General features: G+C 51.6%; 1 protein-coding gene across 1 annotated transcript in view; it reads right to left on the reverse strand.

Annotated features, from left to right (window-relative positions):
* Positions 1–13537, reverse strand: part of KLHDC4 (kelch domain containing 4) — a 56986-nt gene extending 43449 nt beyond the window's left edge. Inside the window, exons 1-4 of the mRNA XM_065898416.1 lie at positions 13435–13537; positions 8684–8775; positions 5930–6008; positions 5257–5355 (exon numbers count right to left, since the gene is read on the reverse strand). Coding sequence (XP_065754488.1) covers positions 5257–5355; positions 5930–6008; positions 8684–8775; positions 13435–13533 — 369 coding nt within the window. The 5' untranslated portion in view covers positions 13534–13537. The remainder of the gene's footprint in view (positions 1–5256; positions 5356–5929; positions 6009–8683; positions 8776–13434) is intronic.
* Between the last annotated feature and the right edge of the window lie 2826 nt (positions 13538–16363).

Here is a 16363-nt window from a genome sequence, read left to right on the forward strand (position 1 = left end):
AAATGCCTGCCCCGTCAGGTCCTTCTCGTATCCTGCCCCTCTGTGGTTCTGCTGAAGGCCCAGGACTCACAGGCCACGTGGGAACCAGGCGGGACCGCCTGGGCTGACAGAGCCACACAAGCCATTGGTGGGCCAGCCCGCCCTGAGAGTCACCAGCCCTGGGCCCAGACAGCGAAGGAGGCAACTGGGCCTGTCCTTCACACCAAGGGGGTGCAGGACGGGAACCCGTCAAGGGGCCGTCTGGCCAGGGGCTCACGTGCAGTGCCAACGGCAGCAGGCACAGTGTGGCCAGGGCAGGGGAACTGGGTCGGGGGCAGCTAGACGCCAGGTGCTCCAAAGCAGCCCGTGTGAAGGCCTCCTGCCCTCGCAAACCGCCACGGGCAAGCACACAGCGGGCGGTCAGATGGTGGTTCCCAGAAGGCCCGCCCCGGGCACCCTCCGAGCACCCTGGGGCTTGCACTGCAGTGCGGTCCTTCGCTTAAGCTTAACGCTGCAGAACCGCGGCTCCATCACCGATGCCGCTCCTGTCCTGGACTAACTGGAGGGTCCTGGTGACACACTTAGGGTGATGTGCCCCCCCCCCCACCATTTTCACTCAGTCTTGTGCATCCTCTCAGGACTGACCTATCGAGACAAGCCAGCTTCCTAGGACTCTAAAACCCCAGTAATTATAAAGAAAGACACTGACCACTTCAAATCTTTAAACCAGACGTGAGGATTAGCTCAGGCCCAAACCTAACACGTTTTTTTGAGCTTAATGAAGTTTAGGTAGTACTTTCACGCTACTCGATACAATGTAGTTTTGAAATATCATATTATAGAAGCTACTGAATGTCCCAGGATAACACCACAAATAATGCATTAACTGGGAAGAACGGTACAGGGAGAATGTATGTATATATACATACACATACACGTGCACATACGTGCACACACACGTATACACACGTATGTACGCGTACAGTCCAACTAATATGAAATGCATAGGAATATGAATCACAGGTGCAGAGAAAAGATGCAGAAAATATAAATTAGGAGTTCTGGAAGAATGGACAATGGACTTACGCTGCTTTCATTATCTTCATTTTTTTTTTCACAATGAATATTTATTACTTACATAATCAGTTTTCAGAGTCATTCTTAAAAAATGAAGTCAAACTCCAGGCAAGAAAAAAGACTGCGACCAGAGTGTGTCTCCCACGTCCCATCACAGGCAGAACTCTGGGGACGACACGAAGGTGGATTGATGGCCAGTGATCTGAAGGCTCTGTATTAACCTCCTCCTCAAAGACCATAAACACCAAGAAAGAGCTAACATACTACTCAAGAGAAGATGAAAACTATAGGGACAGGCATATAACTTCCACTTCTGCCCAGGCTCAGCAATCAGCACCATGCCAGCCCTCCCACCGTAAACAAGGAGAAAACTGGACAAAACCCATGAAGCACGACAGCCAGACAGCACGACGTGCAGGACCGTGATCCTGAGACACGGTAAACGGGCAAGGTCAGCCCTCTGACCCCACAGGCAGTTTCACAGCCTCGTGGTCCTGCTGAGCTGAGGAAACAGAAGCCAGAGCTCCCGGATGCTGGGGCAGCTGGAATTTGCAGGGCCGAGCAGCCTGAAGTCTGGCTGGGTTCCCCGGGAGCCCATAAACACTAAGGTGCACGTGTGCAGACTGAGACCACCCGAGGCCGGGCACACGGTGGGCACCATCACTGTGAGGCTGAAAACCTGAAAACGACCTGAGCTCACGGGGGGCTCGGAGACAGACAAGCTCCAACCAGAGTGACAGGTGCCACTGAATACCCAGGGCGTTCACTAGAGACCCCAGCAAGGCCACGCCACAGAGCTACCATCCTCCGAGAGCGCCTCCAAAGGCTCACGGTGACCTGCACGAGGCTGAGCCACCTACCAGAATGAAACGCATCATCTGTTGATGAATGAAAACAAACGCAGACAGTCAACCCTCCAGCTGCCCTTTGCTGAATGGCGTCATGCTCACGGCAGGAGGGGTCTGGGCGTCCCAAACACCACCCACTTTACTGGCGTGACACAGACTGAGGACGCTGTCTCCTTGTGGGCCAGGCTGGAACTGCAGAAGGCATCTCAACAAGGACAAGCTGACAGAGAAGGAGTATGAAGACCCCAGGGGAATGCTGTGAATGCGAAGACATGTGAGAATCTGAAAAGACAAGAACCGCCCTAGTGCTCAGGGATGTATCTCAGCTTTGGGGCTTGCCCAGGCTTCCCTAAGATCTGCTTTTGCATCCACAAAATCTATCATCTAACCACACAGTTCCAGCAGAAAAATCTGACCCACATCAACAAGGTTGGTCAATACAAAGAGACCAGAAATGATACAGATGAGAGAATCAGCAGACAAGGACCTGAAAACTTATAAATATGTCCAAAGACTTAGGAGAAAACATGAACATAATAAACAAACATGTAAACAACCAACATTCCCTGGATCTAAGAGGCAAAGCACTGCCCAGAGACCAAAGTAGGACGGCACTGCTCCCCATACAAGGCAGGGCTGTCCTAGCCAGCATCTGCTTTGCTACTTGGCCCACGAGGCTGTATGCTTCCCAGGTGTTTGGGTTTCTGTATTGTTGTCTTAACTGGAATAAAATCATGTCTAGAAAACCTTAACTTCACAACTCTCCAAAAAAAGGCACAATGGAGTCCAAACAACATACAGACTCTGAATGGATTCTGACTTCAGCCACATACGTCAGCTTTGTGAAAGCCAAGTCCTAAAAACGTGCCAGGCCATCAGGACCAAAGGAAACACAAAATATGGGGCATCACCAAGAACGGCAAGTGTGTCTTTTTTGTCGCTGTAGCCCAGCTCTAGAAGAGTGCCTTGCATGTTAAAGATGCTCAGAATTTCCCAAGGAACAAGCCTGCAACACCTTCTCAGATGGACGGCAACGAAGCTGTGACTGCGCTGGAGGAAAACACTCCCTGCAGCTCATGTGGGCACTGTCGGTGCAATTCTGCTCACACAGGAACAGGCATTTTGTAAACGCTGACTCTTCTACATAAACGGCTTACTGCTCATGCTTGCACCAAGGCCGATGAGAACGGAGGTGACATTTTTTTAACCATAAGGAACCTTCTGTTCTACTGTATGAGAGAATGCATTTTGTTTCAAGTGAGTTTAGTTAGTCCTTGCTTGGGGAGAAACAAACCATCAGGCAAGTAACAAAATGTGAACTCCGTCTGCGCCCGCACCTCCCACTCCCCCACGCCTCAATCCTCAACAGTCCCGTCAGCCCGTCCAGGCAGGAGCGTCTGAACATTCTCCCCAAGGGAGGGTGCCCAAGGAGGGGAGCACCTGCCAAAGCCTGACAGGTGAGGCCTGACAGGTCGTCGTCAGGCGCACCTTCAATGGGCCTCGTGACCCTTTCCCTTCTCTCACTGGCTGTATTCATTTCAGAAAAGGCCACTGAACTCTCAAATTACACGCTAAAATAACTTAACCACTGGACCACCAGGGAAGTCACGGGTTAAGACTCCACGCTCCCAATGCAGGGAGCACGGATTCGATCCCTGGTTGGGGAACTAAAATCCCACAAGGCACACAGCACAGCTAAATGAACGAATGAATGAACAAAGTAAAATAACCCCCCGAAAATCTAGAGAAAAGACAGAACGAAGGGTCCACGTATAAGCTTTCTCTTTCTACTCATTTTGCCCGATTCAAGATACAGAACGTGGCTTCTATCATCACATTCACAACCTCGTCCATCCCGAGGAGAAAACTTTTTTTACTATTTATTTATCTATTTATTTGGCCGCACCGGGTCTCAGTCGCAGCACGTGGGATCTAGTTCCCTAACCAGGGATCAAACCCGGGCCCCGTGTTGGGAGCACGGAGTCTTAACCACTGGACCACCAGGGAAGTCCCATGAGGAAATTTTTATGTCTCAGAATTTAACGTAGTGGAATTTGAACTGTAATGACCTTTAGGCAAAGACTTTATAAGCAATTATGTTTCCCACGGCCCTGATTTGTTGTGAGATTCACAGAGTAAACAGCAAGCCGACTTTATCTACAGGGGAAACACTAAGCTCAGACTCATGAAGTACTCACAAGATGCTCACACAAACCGGAGCCTGCCAGAGGAACGCACCTAAAAACCTCAACGACACTAATACTTCAAGGACAGAGGCAATAACGGATTAAAACGGATAAGAAAACGAACATCAAAGAAGCACCTCAGCCTGCGTTCCTGGGGCCCAGGAACTGGAGAGGCGTTGAGCGCTCCCCGCCGGATGGGCCGGGATGGGACAGGACAGGACTAAGTGCTTGGCCTGGAGGCCTGGGGTGGATGCATTCTCAGAGCTGGAGAGGGCTCCGGCGAAGGGACTAGAACTTATCGAGATCCATTTATTAGTCTTACTGAGGTATAGCTTTTAAATCAGAAAGCAGTGCATGCCTCTCTTCCAGAAGACGAACCAGTCCACATGCCTGCAAGCCCGGCTATGCATGAGACACCTATGCAGCTCAGGCAGTCAGCTCCCCCTCACAGACCCCATTTCAATCGGGAGGCTACTCTGAGCACAGGGTTAGAAAAGAGAGAACCACACGCTGTGGAGGGATGTTTCAGTCATGCCGCAGTAGGCTGACACCGGAGAGGTATCACTCTTTCAGATTATCTTTTGAGCCCCAACACTGTCCCGGGTACAATAATGGACAAGAAAGACCAATGCCTGTCCTCGTGGAGCGTACGAATGTGGAACCACGAAAGCAGGACTCCTTCCCTGGTAAGTCATCGGCTCTGAAGGAGCTCGCTGGGGTGAGCGGAAACGAGCTGAAAGCATGCCAACCTGGCGCTGCTCCCTCAGCGTCCCCGGGCACGACTCACTTCACTCTGCAATAGCTACTTTCCGTAACCACTGACACCTTCCGTTCTGTCTTCTTGTTTTCATCTCTCTGGTCACCAGATCTTGGGCCTGTGGGAGCCTCTCTCACTCAAATCCAAGAGCCTTTTTCTGACTGCTCCACGCCAGGCACCACACCACCTGCAGGAGCAGGAGTTCATCTCCAGCCTCACAGGTGAAGGCTGAGGGTGAAGCAGCTCAGAAGCAAGGCCAAGTTGGAGGCGGCAGAGCGAGGACCAGGGGCAAGGTCCAGCATCTCCATACCAGGCGGCCCGCCATTACCAGCTCTAAAGGTCTGTCGTGGAATCCCGAGCCAGAGCCCCAGCGAGAGGAGGGGAGGCTGATGGCCATACGGACACGCACCTGGTGAGCACAACGCCTCGGAGGTGGGTTGGGGATTTCGACTTTAGTCCAGGCGTCCTTCCTGATGTTGTAGATGTAGAGTTCATTATATAAAAAAGTCTGCAGAAAGGAAGAGGTACTTTAGCGTCACGAATGGTGCTTCCACACAAGCGACAGCAAGTGGAAGGTAGGATCTCAATCACTAGCTCTCCTCAGGAAACGTGTTTTCTAAGGCTGGTCCCCGGGCCCTCCAGGGTGATGACACAATGACAAAGACCATCTCTGGACCGCCACGCAGGGAAGGCGAACTCAGGATTTTGGAGCTGTTTCATCTATAGCTCTGACACCCAGGGCTTTCTGGTCTGCTCAAAACTAAAAATTACAGGTTTTACAATTTATCAGTTGCCCTGCAATTTATCAGCACTTTCCCTATTCAAACACCTTTGGAAACCCATCATGAGGAAGAACAGCAGGGTACTGGCCCACCTCACGCAGGCGGTAAGAGACGCGACCCTAAAGGTCCCTAAAGGACCCTGGTGGCTTGTCAAGGACCATGGCCCAGGCCAGTCCTGACATGTAAACACACAAGAGGGGAGTTCAAGGACCATGAATATCTGATATCAGCTTAAAATGAAGTTTCCTCTAAATGAGACCCATGAAAACTTGGAGGGAAAGAAGAAAATATATACGTAACTTTTTGGCCATTGAAATATTCACCTCCGAAAAGGATTAATTCTTCTTTCTCAGGATGAGCACAGAGTGAGGCGTTTAACCTGCAAGAGACACAAGCAGCAGCTCAACACAAAATCAAACCACGTGACGCCCAAAGTGAGAGCCGTTCTCCTTTCCATCAGAGGGCTTCACCACCAGGGACGTGCCTGTCCTAAACTTCTGTGAAAGAGGAGCCTGGCGCTGAGGACAGAAGCTGAGGCACCGCCCTTAAAAGCAGCCTCACCATCAAGACACTAACACCCCGGCTCAGTCTCCTACGAGGGCAGGGGCTACTCACACAGCGTTTGGCTGAAAATCAGCAGCAGTGGGAAGCCCAGGGGCTCCTGTTCATGTGCCAATTTTCCAGAACTTCCTGTTTCAAAGGTCTATCCTCTTAAATCACAATCTAAACTGTTCCAAGAGGTCCAGTATTGAAGCATTTCAATATACAACCCAGATCCCTCCCATCTAGAAAATGCAAATACTTTTCTGCTTACTTCACACACGAGGACAAGGGAATAGCCATAAGGGAATTGTAAGGAGGTCCTGACCATTGCAGCAGGAAGTAATGAAGGGTATGGTGACTGAGAGGGAAAATACCCTTCTTGCAGAAACCCTTAGAGCGGCATTCCCCAAGGTGCCCTCCACCACGTTAATCCCACAGGACGCTTCTCAAAGGGAAAAGGGTTTCAAGGTCAAGGAAGTCTGGGAAATCTGAAAACTTTTTCTCCTGGGGATTTAATGTAGACAGAGACATTCTATAGGCTGAGAAACGCTGTAGCCAAACCCTCAAGTCAAGAAAGTGCACCCTGGGCTCTGGTACAACCAAGCACCTCATCCTCATGTCCCCATTAAACTACCTCTGAGCCAAGACGTGGGGACGCACACACTTAAACTTGGTAATTTTCATGGGTTATTCCCCATAATGCGATAGAGAGGTGGAGGTGAGAAGGTACTAAGGTTACCACCGAGTAACCCAGTAGATCTGCATCCCAGTACATCTCAGCTCCAACTGCTCCCTTCTGCCAGGAAGCTTCCCAGCTGACCCATGGAACTGCCAATGTCTCACATCACATTGTGACATTACACCTGGCCTTTTTGGGCAGCATACTTTAGGAAAAATGTCATCCAAAAAAATTAACCCACATTCAAAGTGAATTCCCTCAGGGGTGCTGTACAGATAAAGCCTCAAAGGTCTCAAGGACTTAACCGCTTCAACAATTCAGATGAAAACATCCACCGACCACGTGTGACTCTTATGCTTGGCCTCAACGATAACATGATAAATACAAAGAAAATAATAGCAGACTCCTAACGGAATTTACGAGCCAAAGAATAAGAAGGATCTGCAACTTTGGGAGCGGCTGCAAAGTCGCTTGTGTCTGCTCAGGGGTGAGCACACTGCTCCCGACCCTGCACAGGTAATGATCGCACACCGGCGGCGAAGTCGTGGGATTCGGGGCCATGCCCTGCACCCACTGAAGCAGAGGGGGCACTCTTACCACCTCCCTTCCTGACGTGCTAGACCAAGGCCTCCACTCAGGCCTGAGGGAAACAAAGCAAATCATTTCTCAACTGATCAAGACAGCCCCGGATGCTCGTGCAGTTAAGGCACTTCCCCTTCTCCAAAGGACACGGCATCTCCTTATCAGGGTCACTCAGCCTCCCTGGGCTCCTAGCTTGACGTACTCCGTGTCTGGCCTCCTGCTCTGCCAGGAGCAAGTCTAAGAACTACTGAGCCTGAATCGTGATCAAATTAGAGAACTGGCATTCCGGAGCCAAGGGGATGAGAAGAAAGGAGCAAGAAGCCAGTGAAAACCACAGCCTGGGGCTTCCCCGGTAGTGCAGTTGTTAAGAACCCACCTGCCAATGCAGGGGACACAGGTTTGAGACCTGGTCCGGGAAGATCCCACACGCTACAGAGCAACTAAACCCGTGCGCCACAACTACTCAGCCTGCACTCTAGAGCCCGCGAGCCACAACTACTGAGCCCGCGAGCCACAACTACTGGAGCCCACGCGCCTAGAGCCTGTGTTCGGCAACAAGAGAAGCCACCTTGACGAGAGGACTGCACACCGCAACAAAGAGTAGCCTCCACTCTCTGCAACTAGAAAAAGCCCACGCACAGCAACGAAGACCCAACGCAGCCTAAAGTTAATTAATTAATTACTTTTTTAAAAAGCAAAAGAAACCCCACAGCCTGCTCCTTCCACAGGGTCTCAAATCCCACAAAAGATGCTGGAGCTCCTCACATAAACTACAAACCCACCTAAAATGGCTAATAGACAGCTTACGCTTAATGGTCACACTTTTCACACGAGAATTTGAAAGCATTATGAACGCACACAGCAAAAAGCTATCACGATTTTAAGTTTCGCACCGTGATGGGCCTTTAGAAACCTAAGAAGCAAGGAGACGCTCATGGACTGCCCACAGACTGTCACCAGGTGGCGAGCAACCAAGCCCACACAACCTCCCTGACGGGCAGAGCAGCTGTGCCAGGAGAGCTCATCACCGTGTTTCTACACGACAATGAAGCTGAGCTGCCTCACTCCCATTCTTCCTAAGTGGAAGTGAAAAAAATGTTTTGTGGGAGCTGATCTGGCGGGTTTTCATGATGAAAATGTCCCAAGTGCCTGGTTACTTACAAAAACACGGTGCCTACTTCAAGCACTTTTCCAATCTATACCAGAAAACTTCAGGTCAGAAGCTACACTGGAGAGTCCGTGCTGCTTACCTTGGAGAAGGTGGGGAGCAGGGTGTCTCCACGATCCGAGTCTTTCTGGCATCGAGAGCCTGGAAGTGGGCTATGAGGGCTTCGAGGTCCTCCTATAGACAGACAAGCCACCACACGTGAGACGTTTTCTTAAACCCTGTCACGGGGCCAGATGCCTGGGTCAGCTTTCCCCAGCCCCTCTGACCTGACCGGGGTCCAGTCCCATCGGTGAATTACAACCTGCTCCTCCCATTTCAAACACACAGGACCTGACACATGCGCAAATGCTCAGGGCCTGGCCTTCCCGCGCACGGCATGTGCATCACCTCCTTCCAAACTCTCGCCCCGCCCCCCAAGGCCTTCCTCTCAGACAAGCCCACCCAACTTCACGCCAACACCTCCAGCCACCCCTGGAAACCCAGGCCTGGGCTACCGCACCAGCCTGCTTTGCTGTCTGCAGAGCAGGGTCTGATGCTTTCTTGCTCACTTATTTATTTTGTTGCCACCTCCCTCCCACCAACATAAAACATAAGCTCCAAATGAACCAGACATGTCAGTCGGCTCAGAACGGCGCCTGCGCGGTGGGGGCCCGCCATCTCTCAGCTGCAGCCAATCCGTGTACGAAGGCCTCCACCTTCGCAGAAGGGCCGCAGAAACCAATTTAGACGTTAAGGCGCCCATTTCCGCGCACAGCTGGGTAGCACTGGCACTCAGTCTTCCCGCCCTCAGTCCCTGCGTTTGCAGTAGTCCCGCCCACCCCGCAGTGATGCACGACGTCTGTCACGGGAAAGTCTCCCATCATCCTTCTCTTCAGCGCTCAGCCCAGCACCCTGCTCATGCTGACACCTGGCATCTGTCCCCCACATCCTTCCTCCCACCCCACCCCACCCCACCCCACACTACCCCGGCTCTCCTTCCCAGGCTCCACATTCTGCAGGGCCTGAAAGCAGGTCTTCCAGACCCTTCTCCCTCCCTCGCCTGCCTCACGTCCCACCCCACCTCCTCACTCTCCCAGCCGCACTGGCTTCCTCTCAGCTCCTTTCCTCAGAGCATCACACCCCCTGGGCCTGAACAGCCACCCACAACCCCGCCCCCACCGTGTGTACCCCCTTCACCTTCCCGAAGGCAGCCACTCTCTGGAACGGAGGGCTCGTTACTCTCACGCCATCTCTCTATACTTTTACTACGCGTTGTGTGCCCCTCACCTACGCACGTTATTGTTTTGGGTTCTTCGATTCCATGTAAATGTTACCGTGCTGAACATTCCCTCGATTCCATGTAAATGTTACCGTGCTGAACATTCCCTCGATTCCATGTAAATGTTACCGTACTGAACATTCCCTCGATTCCATGTAAATGTTACCGTACTGAACATTCCCTCGATTCCATGTAAATGTTACCGTGCTGAACATTCCCTCGATTCCATGTAAATGTTACCGTACTGAACATTCCCTCGATTCCATGTAAATGTTACCGTGCTGAACATTCCCTCGATTCCATGTAACTGTTACCGTGCTGAATATTCCCTCGATTCCATGTAAATGTTACCGTGCTGAACATTCCCTCGATTCCATGTAAATGTTACCGTACTGAACATTCCCTCGATTCCATGTAAATGTTACCGTGCTGAACATTCCCTCGATTCCATGTAAATGTTACCGTGCTGAACATTCCCTCGATTCCATGTAAATGTTACCGTACTGAACATTCCCTCGATTCCATGTAAATGTTACCGTACTGAACATTCCCTCGATTCCATGTAAATGTTACCGTACTGAACATTCCCTCGATTCCATGTAAATGTTACCGTACTGAACATTCCCTCGATTCCATGTAAATGTTACCGTGCTGAACATTCCCTCGATTCCATGTAAATGTTACCGTGCTGAACATTCCCTCGATTCCATGTAAATGTTACCGTACTGAACATTCCCTCGATTCCATGTAAATGTTACCGTACTGAACATTCCCTCGATTCCATGTAAATGTTACCGTGCTGAACATTCCCTCGATTCCATGTAAATGTTACCGTACTGAACATTCCCTCGATTCCATGTAAATGTTACCGTGCTGAACATTCCCTCGATTCCATGTAAATGTTACCTTACTGAACATTCCCTCGATTCCATGTAACTGTTACCGTACTGAACATTCCCTCGCAACTCGCGTTTCTGCTTAACACTGCTGAAAGGCAGGTCTGATGCCCTGAACCCGCTCGTCGTCATGGTGGCGGAGCTACATGGCTTCTGCACCAATCCTGGGTCAACTCCAAAATTTTCTTCTTTACAAGAAATACTACCTCGGCCGTTCCAGTACCTGTCTTTGTGTAGCTGGGGGTAATTTTTCCAAAGTTAACCTTTAGGTGGGTAACTGCTAGGCTGTAGCTTCCACTTTTCTAGGTATTGACAAATTAGGACCCAACTGGCTCTACCAATTTTCACCTTCGCGGGAGTCCACAAAAACACCCGTCATCCTGCTACTCCTACGTGTAATTAGGTACTCAAGATAAGTTACTGAACCGCTGCACCCTTACAGGAAGACGTGCGTGGAGAAGTGACTGCAGGGGCCTCAGTAAGCTCAGAGCTCCCAGCCCACTGTCACTCACCCGAGAAATTGTCTTCCTTAAAGGGAGAAGGGAAGACGGGAACAAGGTGGGAGGAAGGCGTGGCTGCGACGAGCAGCGGCAGGCCTGGAGGGAGAGCTGCTGTATCAGTCCTGGGGCGAGTGGCACTGACACCCACCTGGCTAGGCCGGCAGGAAGCATCAAACCCCATCACGAGAGGGCAGGCACGAGCGCGGCGTCTCTGGTTGGGAGCAGGCCTCATCAACCCCTTAGTTAGGAGCACAGGCTCTGCCGTCGTGTAACTGAGCAGGACCCTATGAAGCCTTCCGGGAACAAGAAACCGCACCACCACCACCACCAACCCCCCACCCCCGCCAACATGTCCTCTGCCTGCCTCTTGTCTGTAGAAAAACTTTAGCCTCCTAGGCCTTCCCGAGTTCCAAAGAATAAATTTAATCAGAGAAGGGAGAAAATGCAGAAAGAAAAAAAGAGTCAAGGAGGACAAAATAATAATAGTTTGATCTTAAAGTCAAGGACCTTTAGTCCCTCCTCAACAGCTGCATTCGATACTCTGCGCCATGTCCTGGGAGCTGTTTTGCAGACATGGAAACCCTCACCAGGTGGAAGAAGTTAACTACATGCTGCCCACCGGAACGCAGACCTCAGACAGGCTGGAAACAGGTTAATGATGTTGACTCCCGATGACCTCACCACCAACCAACAAGAAGAATGTCCACAAGCTGATCACACAGCCCACAGCACCCCCTCCCTGACCCTGTCTTTAAAAATCTTCCCTAAAAGCCTTCAGGGAGGTCGGGTCTTTTGAGCACCAGCTGCCTGGACTCCTTACTGGGCACCTGCAATAAACCCCGCAGTTTCCCTCACCACAACCCAGGGTATGTAGGTTGGCTTTGCTGCGTGCAGGCAAGGGGACCCAACTCTGGTTCGGTGGCTGTCGGGTGACTCGCTTCAACCCCCACCTCCTCCACATCTCGCCAGTTAATCTAGTAGCCGCTCCCCATGCCCGCACGTTGAACAAATCTCACCAGATTAAAACAAGGTCCAGAAGCCAGGTAAGCTTCCCTCCTACCACTCTAAGGCAGCACTTCTCAAGCGGCTGAGCATCACAATCACGGGGCCGAGGGGCTGGGACAGGGCAGGTCTGGTAGCACAGGCAGCCTAGTCTGGGAAAGCCTCTCCAAGGTGACAACAAGCTGAAAGATGAAAAGGAGCCAGTGTAGAAGAATGTATTTGGGGTTGAGGTGCAGAAAGAAGGTGGCATATCTGAGACACAGCACAGAGTTGTGTGGCTGGAGGGGAGTGAGCCCAGGTGATGTAGGTCTCCCCAGGAGGGTGAAGAGATGGAGCTTCAATAGGACAGTTTAGAAGGGGAGGAATCTGCGCGACAGCCACTTGCAGGTGTCAACCAGGTATCTGAGACATGAGTTCTGCACTGGGCAGAACTCCAAGTTGTCCCCCAAGACCACTCGCTTAGTCCCCCTGCCAAAAAATGATAGGAGACAGGGAGAGAAAAAGCCCAACCCCATTATTTGACAGATGAGGAAATGGAGACACGAATGCCTTAGGAAGAAAAGGGACAAGGGTATGTGGTTAAGAGCTCTGGATCAGGGACACCCGGTCAAATTCCAGCTCCAAGCCACCTCACAGCTGTGTGACCCTGAGCTGCGTGTAACCTGTTAGCTTCTGACTTCTTGTCAGATGGAGACGCCAAAGCTACCTAACTCAATTGGTTGTAAGAATTAAAGCCCAGAGAGCACAATGCCTGGCACACAGCAAACACTCATTAACCACTATAAACCGCCCCGGGTTAGGGAGCCCGTGAACAACAGTCAATTAAGAGCAGAGAGCGCTCCTCTAAGCCCAGCACTGATCCATGTGTACACACTTCTAAAGATAGAGAGAAAGAGGGGAAGAGAGTAAGAGGGGGAGGGAGGAAGAAGGAGAGACAGAGACGGAGAGAGACACAGAGAACTGTTTTGGAACGCCCCACAGTTCCACTTACTTATTCCACTGACGCTCACTGCTCAGGGCTGCCGTGAGGATCACGTACCCTCTTTTAAAATCGAGGGCTGAGGCTCGCAGAGGCGCGCCCGCTCAGCCCGGCCCCTCCCAGCGCCCAGCACAGGGGGCCCGGCTACGCACGAGACCCGGGACGAAGGAGGCCAGCCCGCCTTCCGTCCCCGCTCACCTCCTCCTTCCGCGAGCGCTTGGACACCTTCTTCTCCATCTTGGCGGCCGTCTTCTCCGCTCCGCGGCCCTTCTTCTCTTTCTTGCCCTTCTTGCCCATCACGCCGGGTCAGAGGAGATGCCGGGACGCCCGCAAGTCTCGAGCGGCGCGCAGCGCGCAAAAAATACATGATAGGCGGCGCGCAGAAAGCGCGTCACTTCCGGTCCGCCCCCACCGCGCGCTTCCGAGAGAGTGGGCGGAACGGGCGGAACGGGCGGAACGGGCGGAACGGGCGGGGCGGGGCGGGGCGGGCGGGCCTCGGCCCGGGGATGGATATTTTACTGGTTGTCTGTGCTCCGCCTTTGGAGACGGGTTTGAAGGCCTCGGGCTCTGGGTGGCGTCCGCCAGGAAGCTGTGGGGCCCCGTCGCCGTCCCCGTGCCGTCCGCCCTCAGCTCGGAGACCTCCTCCCGGGGACTCGACGCCTGCTGTTTCCGCCGCCACCGGGCCCGGGCCTGAAGATTGGCTTCAGTTTCTGCCGTGTTTACGCATATTGCTTAGTGCGTGCACATTGCACAGTGACCCAGTTGGGTGACTTGGTAAATGAGCCGCGTTTTGTCAGCGCGAACCCTTGTACGAGTCAAATGATTGCTGTGCCTTCGTTCCCCACAGAGACGCTTATGCACTTAAAGGATTCGCAGACCCTGAGCACCAGATATTCTTAGGGGCTGAGGGTACTGTGCTCAGCAAGAAAAACAGCCCTGCCAGTCCGCCTTCTAGGTGACTCCTTAAGTGTCCTGTGTGAGGCGACTTGTTTCTCCATGATCGAGCAGGGCTGATGACACCCCCTCCAAGAGCAGTCAGTGTTCCAAGTCTGAGAAGCCAAACCGCCCGCTAGCATTTGACTCAAACGACTTAGTAAATGGGAAAAACCACAGGTAGAACGTGGAATGCTATGGTTTGGACAGAGCAGAGTGAAAATGCTTCTCATTGCTTAGAAGATGTCATCTTTGGGCTTGTGATCAAGGAAACAGGACAAATGAAGGACAAGCACAAGCAAACATTTGGCAAAGGGAAAGTATAAATCAGGAAATAATCTCCTTTCCTACTTTGTGGGTGAACCGCCACAAGGCTCAGCCTTAAAGAAATTGAGACAGGCTGAGACCTGGGACCTTTTGGTGCGGTGCTTGCACCTGGACAAATCTCGTCCAAACAAAATACAAAGAAACTAAGGGATTAAAAGTAACTGCATGAAAAACAACAACAACAAAAAAAAACTGCATGCGTGTGGCAGTTGGGGCAAACTATGAACAAGATACAAAAGGACCAAAGACCCAACTGCCACTTCTGAGGAGTCAGGAAGCAAAGCACAGGTACTGCAAATGATCCCTCTACTCAGCACCGCCAAGTTGGAGGGGGCAGACCACCCAAGCCACTGTTGGGGACCAACCCGTGGACCCGCCTGTGCCCTCACCCCACGTAAGGTGCAAGCTCGCCCCCCCCACCCCCATCCCCCGTCAGGGGGCGAGCAAAGGATCCTGCTACTTGGTTTCTCTCCCTCGTGCTGCAGCACAAGTCCCAATAAAGCCTTGCCTGAATTTCTTCTCTGGCCTCTTATCAATTTCTATTGATTAGAATCCTAATCGGTAACAAAATCCTAATCGGTAACAAAAGAATCCTAATCGGTAACAAAATCAACTTAGATCCAATCAACTTACTAATCTCTGAGCAGCCAGGGAGGAATGCTTTTTCAGCCAACTCCAAGCCTTGTCCATTAACCTAGTCTTTCAGAAGAAAAATAGGGCTTCCCTGATGGCGCAGTAGATTAAGAATCCTCCTGCCGACGAAGTGGACATGGGTTTGAGCCCTGGTCCAGGAAGATCCCACATGCAGCGGAGAAACTAAGCCCGTGCGCCACAACTACTGAGCCTGCGCTTTAGAGCCCTTGAGCCACAACTACTGAAGCCCGTGCGCCTAGAGCCCGTGCTCTGCAACAAGAGAAGCCACCACGAGGAGAAGCCCACGCACCACAGCAAAGAGTAGCCCCGCCCGCCACAAGTAGAGAAAGCCCGCGCATGGCAACGAAGACCCAACACAGCTAAAAATAAATTTAAAAATTAAATCTTTAGGGTTTCCCTGGTGGCGCAGTGGTTGAGAGTCTGCCTGCCGATGCAGGGGACGTGGGTTCGTGTCCCGGTCCAGGAGGATCCCACGTGCCGCGGAGCGGCTGGGCCCGTGAGCCATGGCCGCTGAGCCTGCGCGTCCAGAGCCTGTGCTCTGCGATGGGAGAGGCCACAACAGTGAGAGGCCCGCATACAGGAAAAAAAAAAAATTAAATCTTTAAAAAAAAAGAAGAAAAATAAAATTTGGGGAACTACGGGGGGTGGGGAGGATGGGGAGGTGGAACAGGATTCAGGCTGCCGCCGTCCCCAGCACCGATTGTAGGAGAATGTGAGAACACGTGAGATGATAGAGAAAAGAACCAGCTAGAAGCCAATTGGAAGGGAGCTGCAGAATTTCACAGTACCCTGGCCCCTGAACCTGCAGACATAATCGCCTTCAACAATGAGCTACAAATGGCGAAAGCCTCACTAGTGCTCCTCAGAAACCGTTACCTTCCCTCTAGTGCCATATGACTAAGAGCATGCCTAATCCTTTTATACTTTTCTGAGAATACTGGGTAACCTGGAGGCAATACACTTGAAGTAAGATGGCCCTTCAGTCACAGCGCATCTGTCTGCAACACATTACAGTGGTCGCCTCTTAAGAGCTACGGAAGGGGGAGCCTATGCCCTGCTGAGGATTTGGAAGGATCTGATAGATGGAGGATTTTGTACTTTTATTATCTGAAAGAATCTCAAAGCTCAGTTGGAAGGCTCTTGGAATTAATAGTGTCATGGTGATTTACGTGAGGTTGAAACTCTCATTACCAAGAAAGAATAGAACACTTAA

Source organism: Phocoena phocoena, chromosome 20 (assembly GCF_963924675.1).
Source record: "Phocoena phocoena chromosome 20, mPhoPho1.1, whole genome shotgun sequence".
Lineage (NCBI taxonomy): Eukaryota > Metazoa > Chordata > Mammalia > Artiodactyla > Phocoenidae > Phocoena > Phocoena phocoena.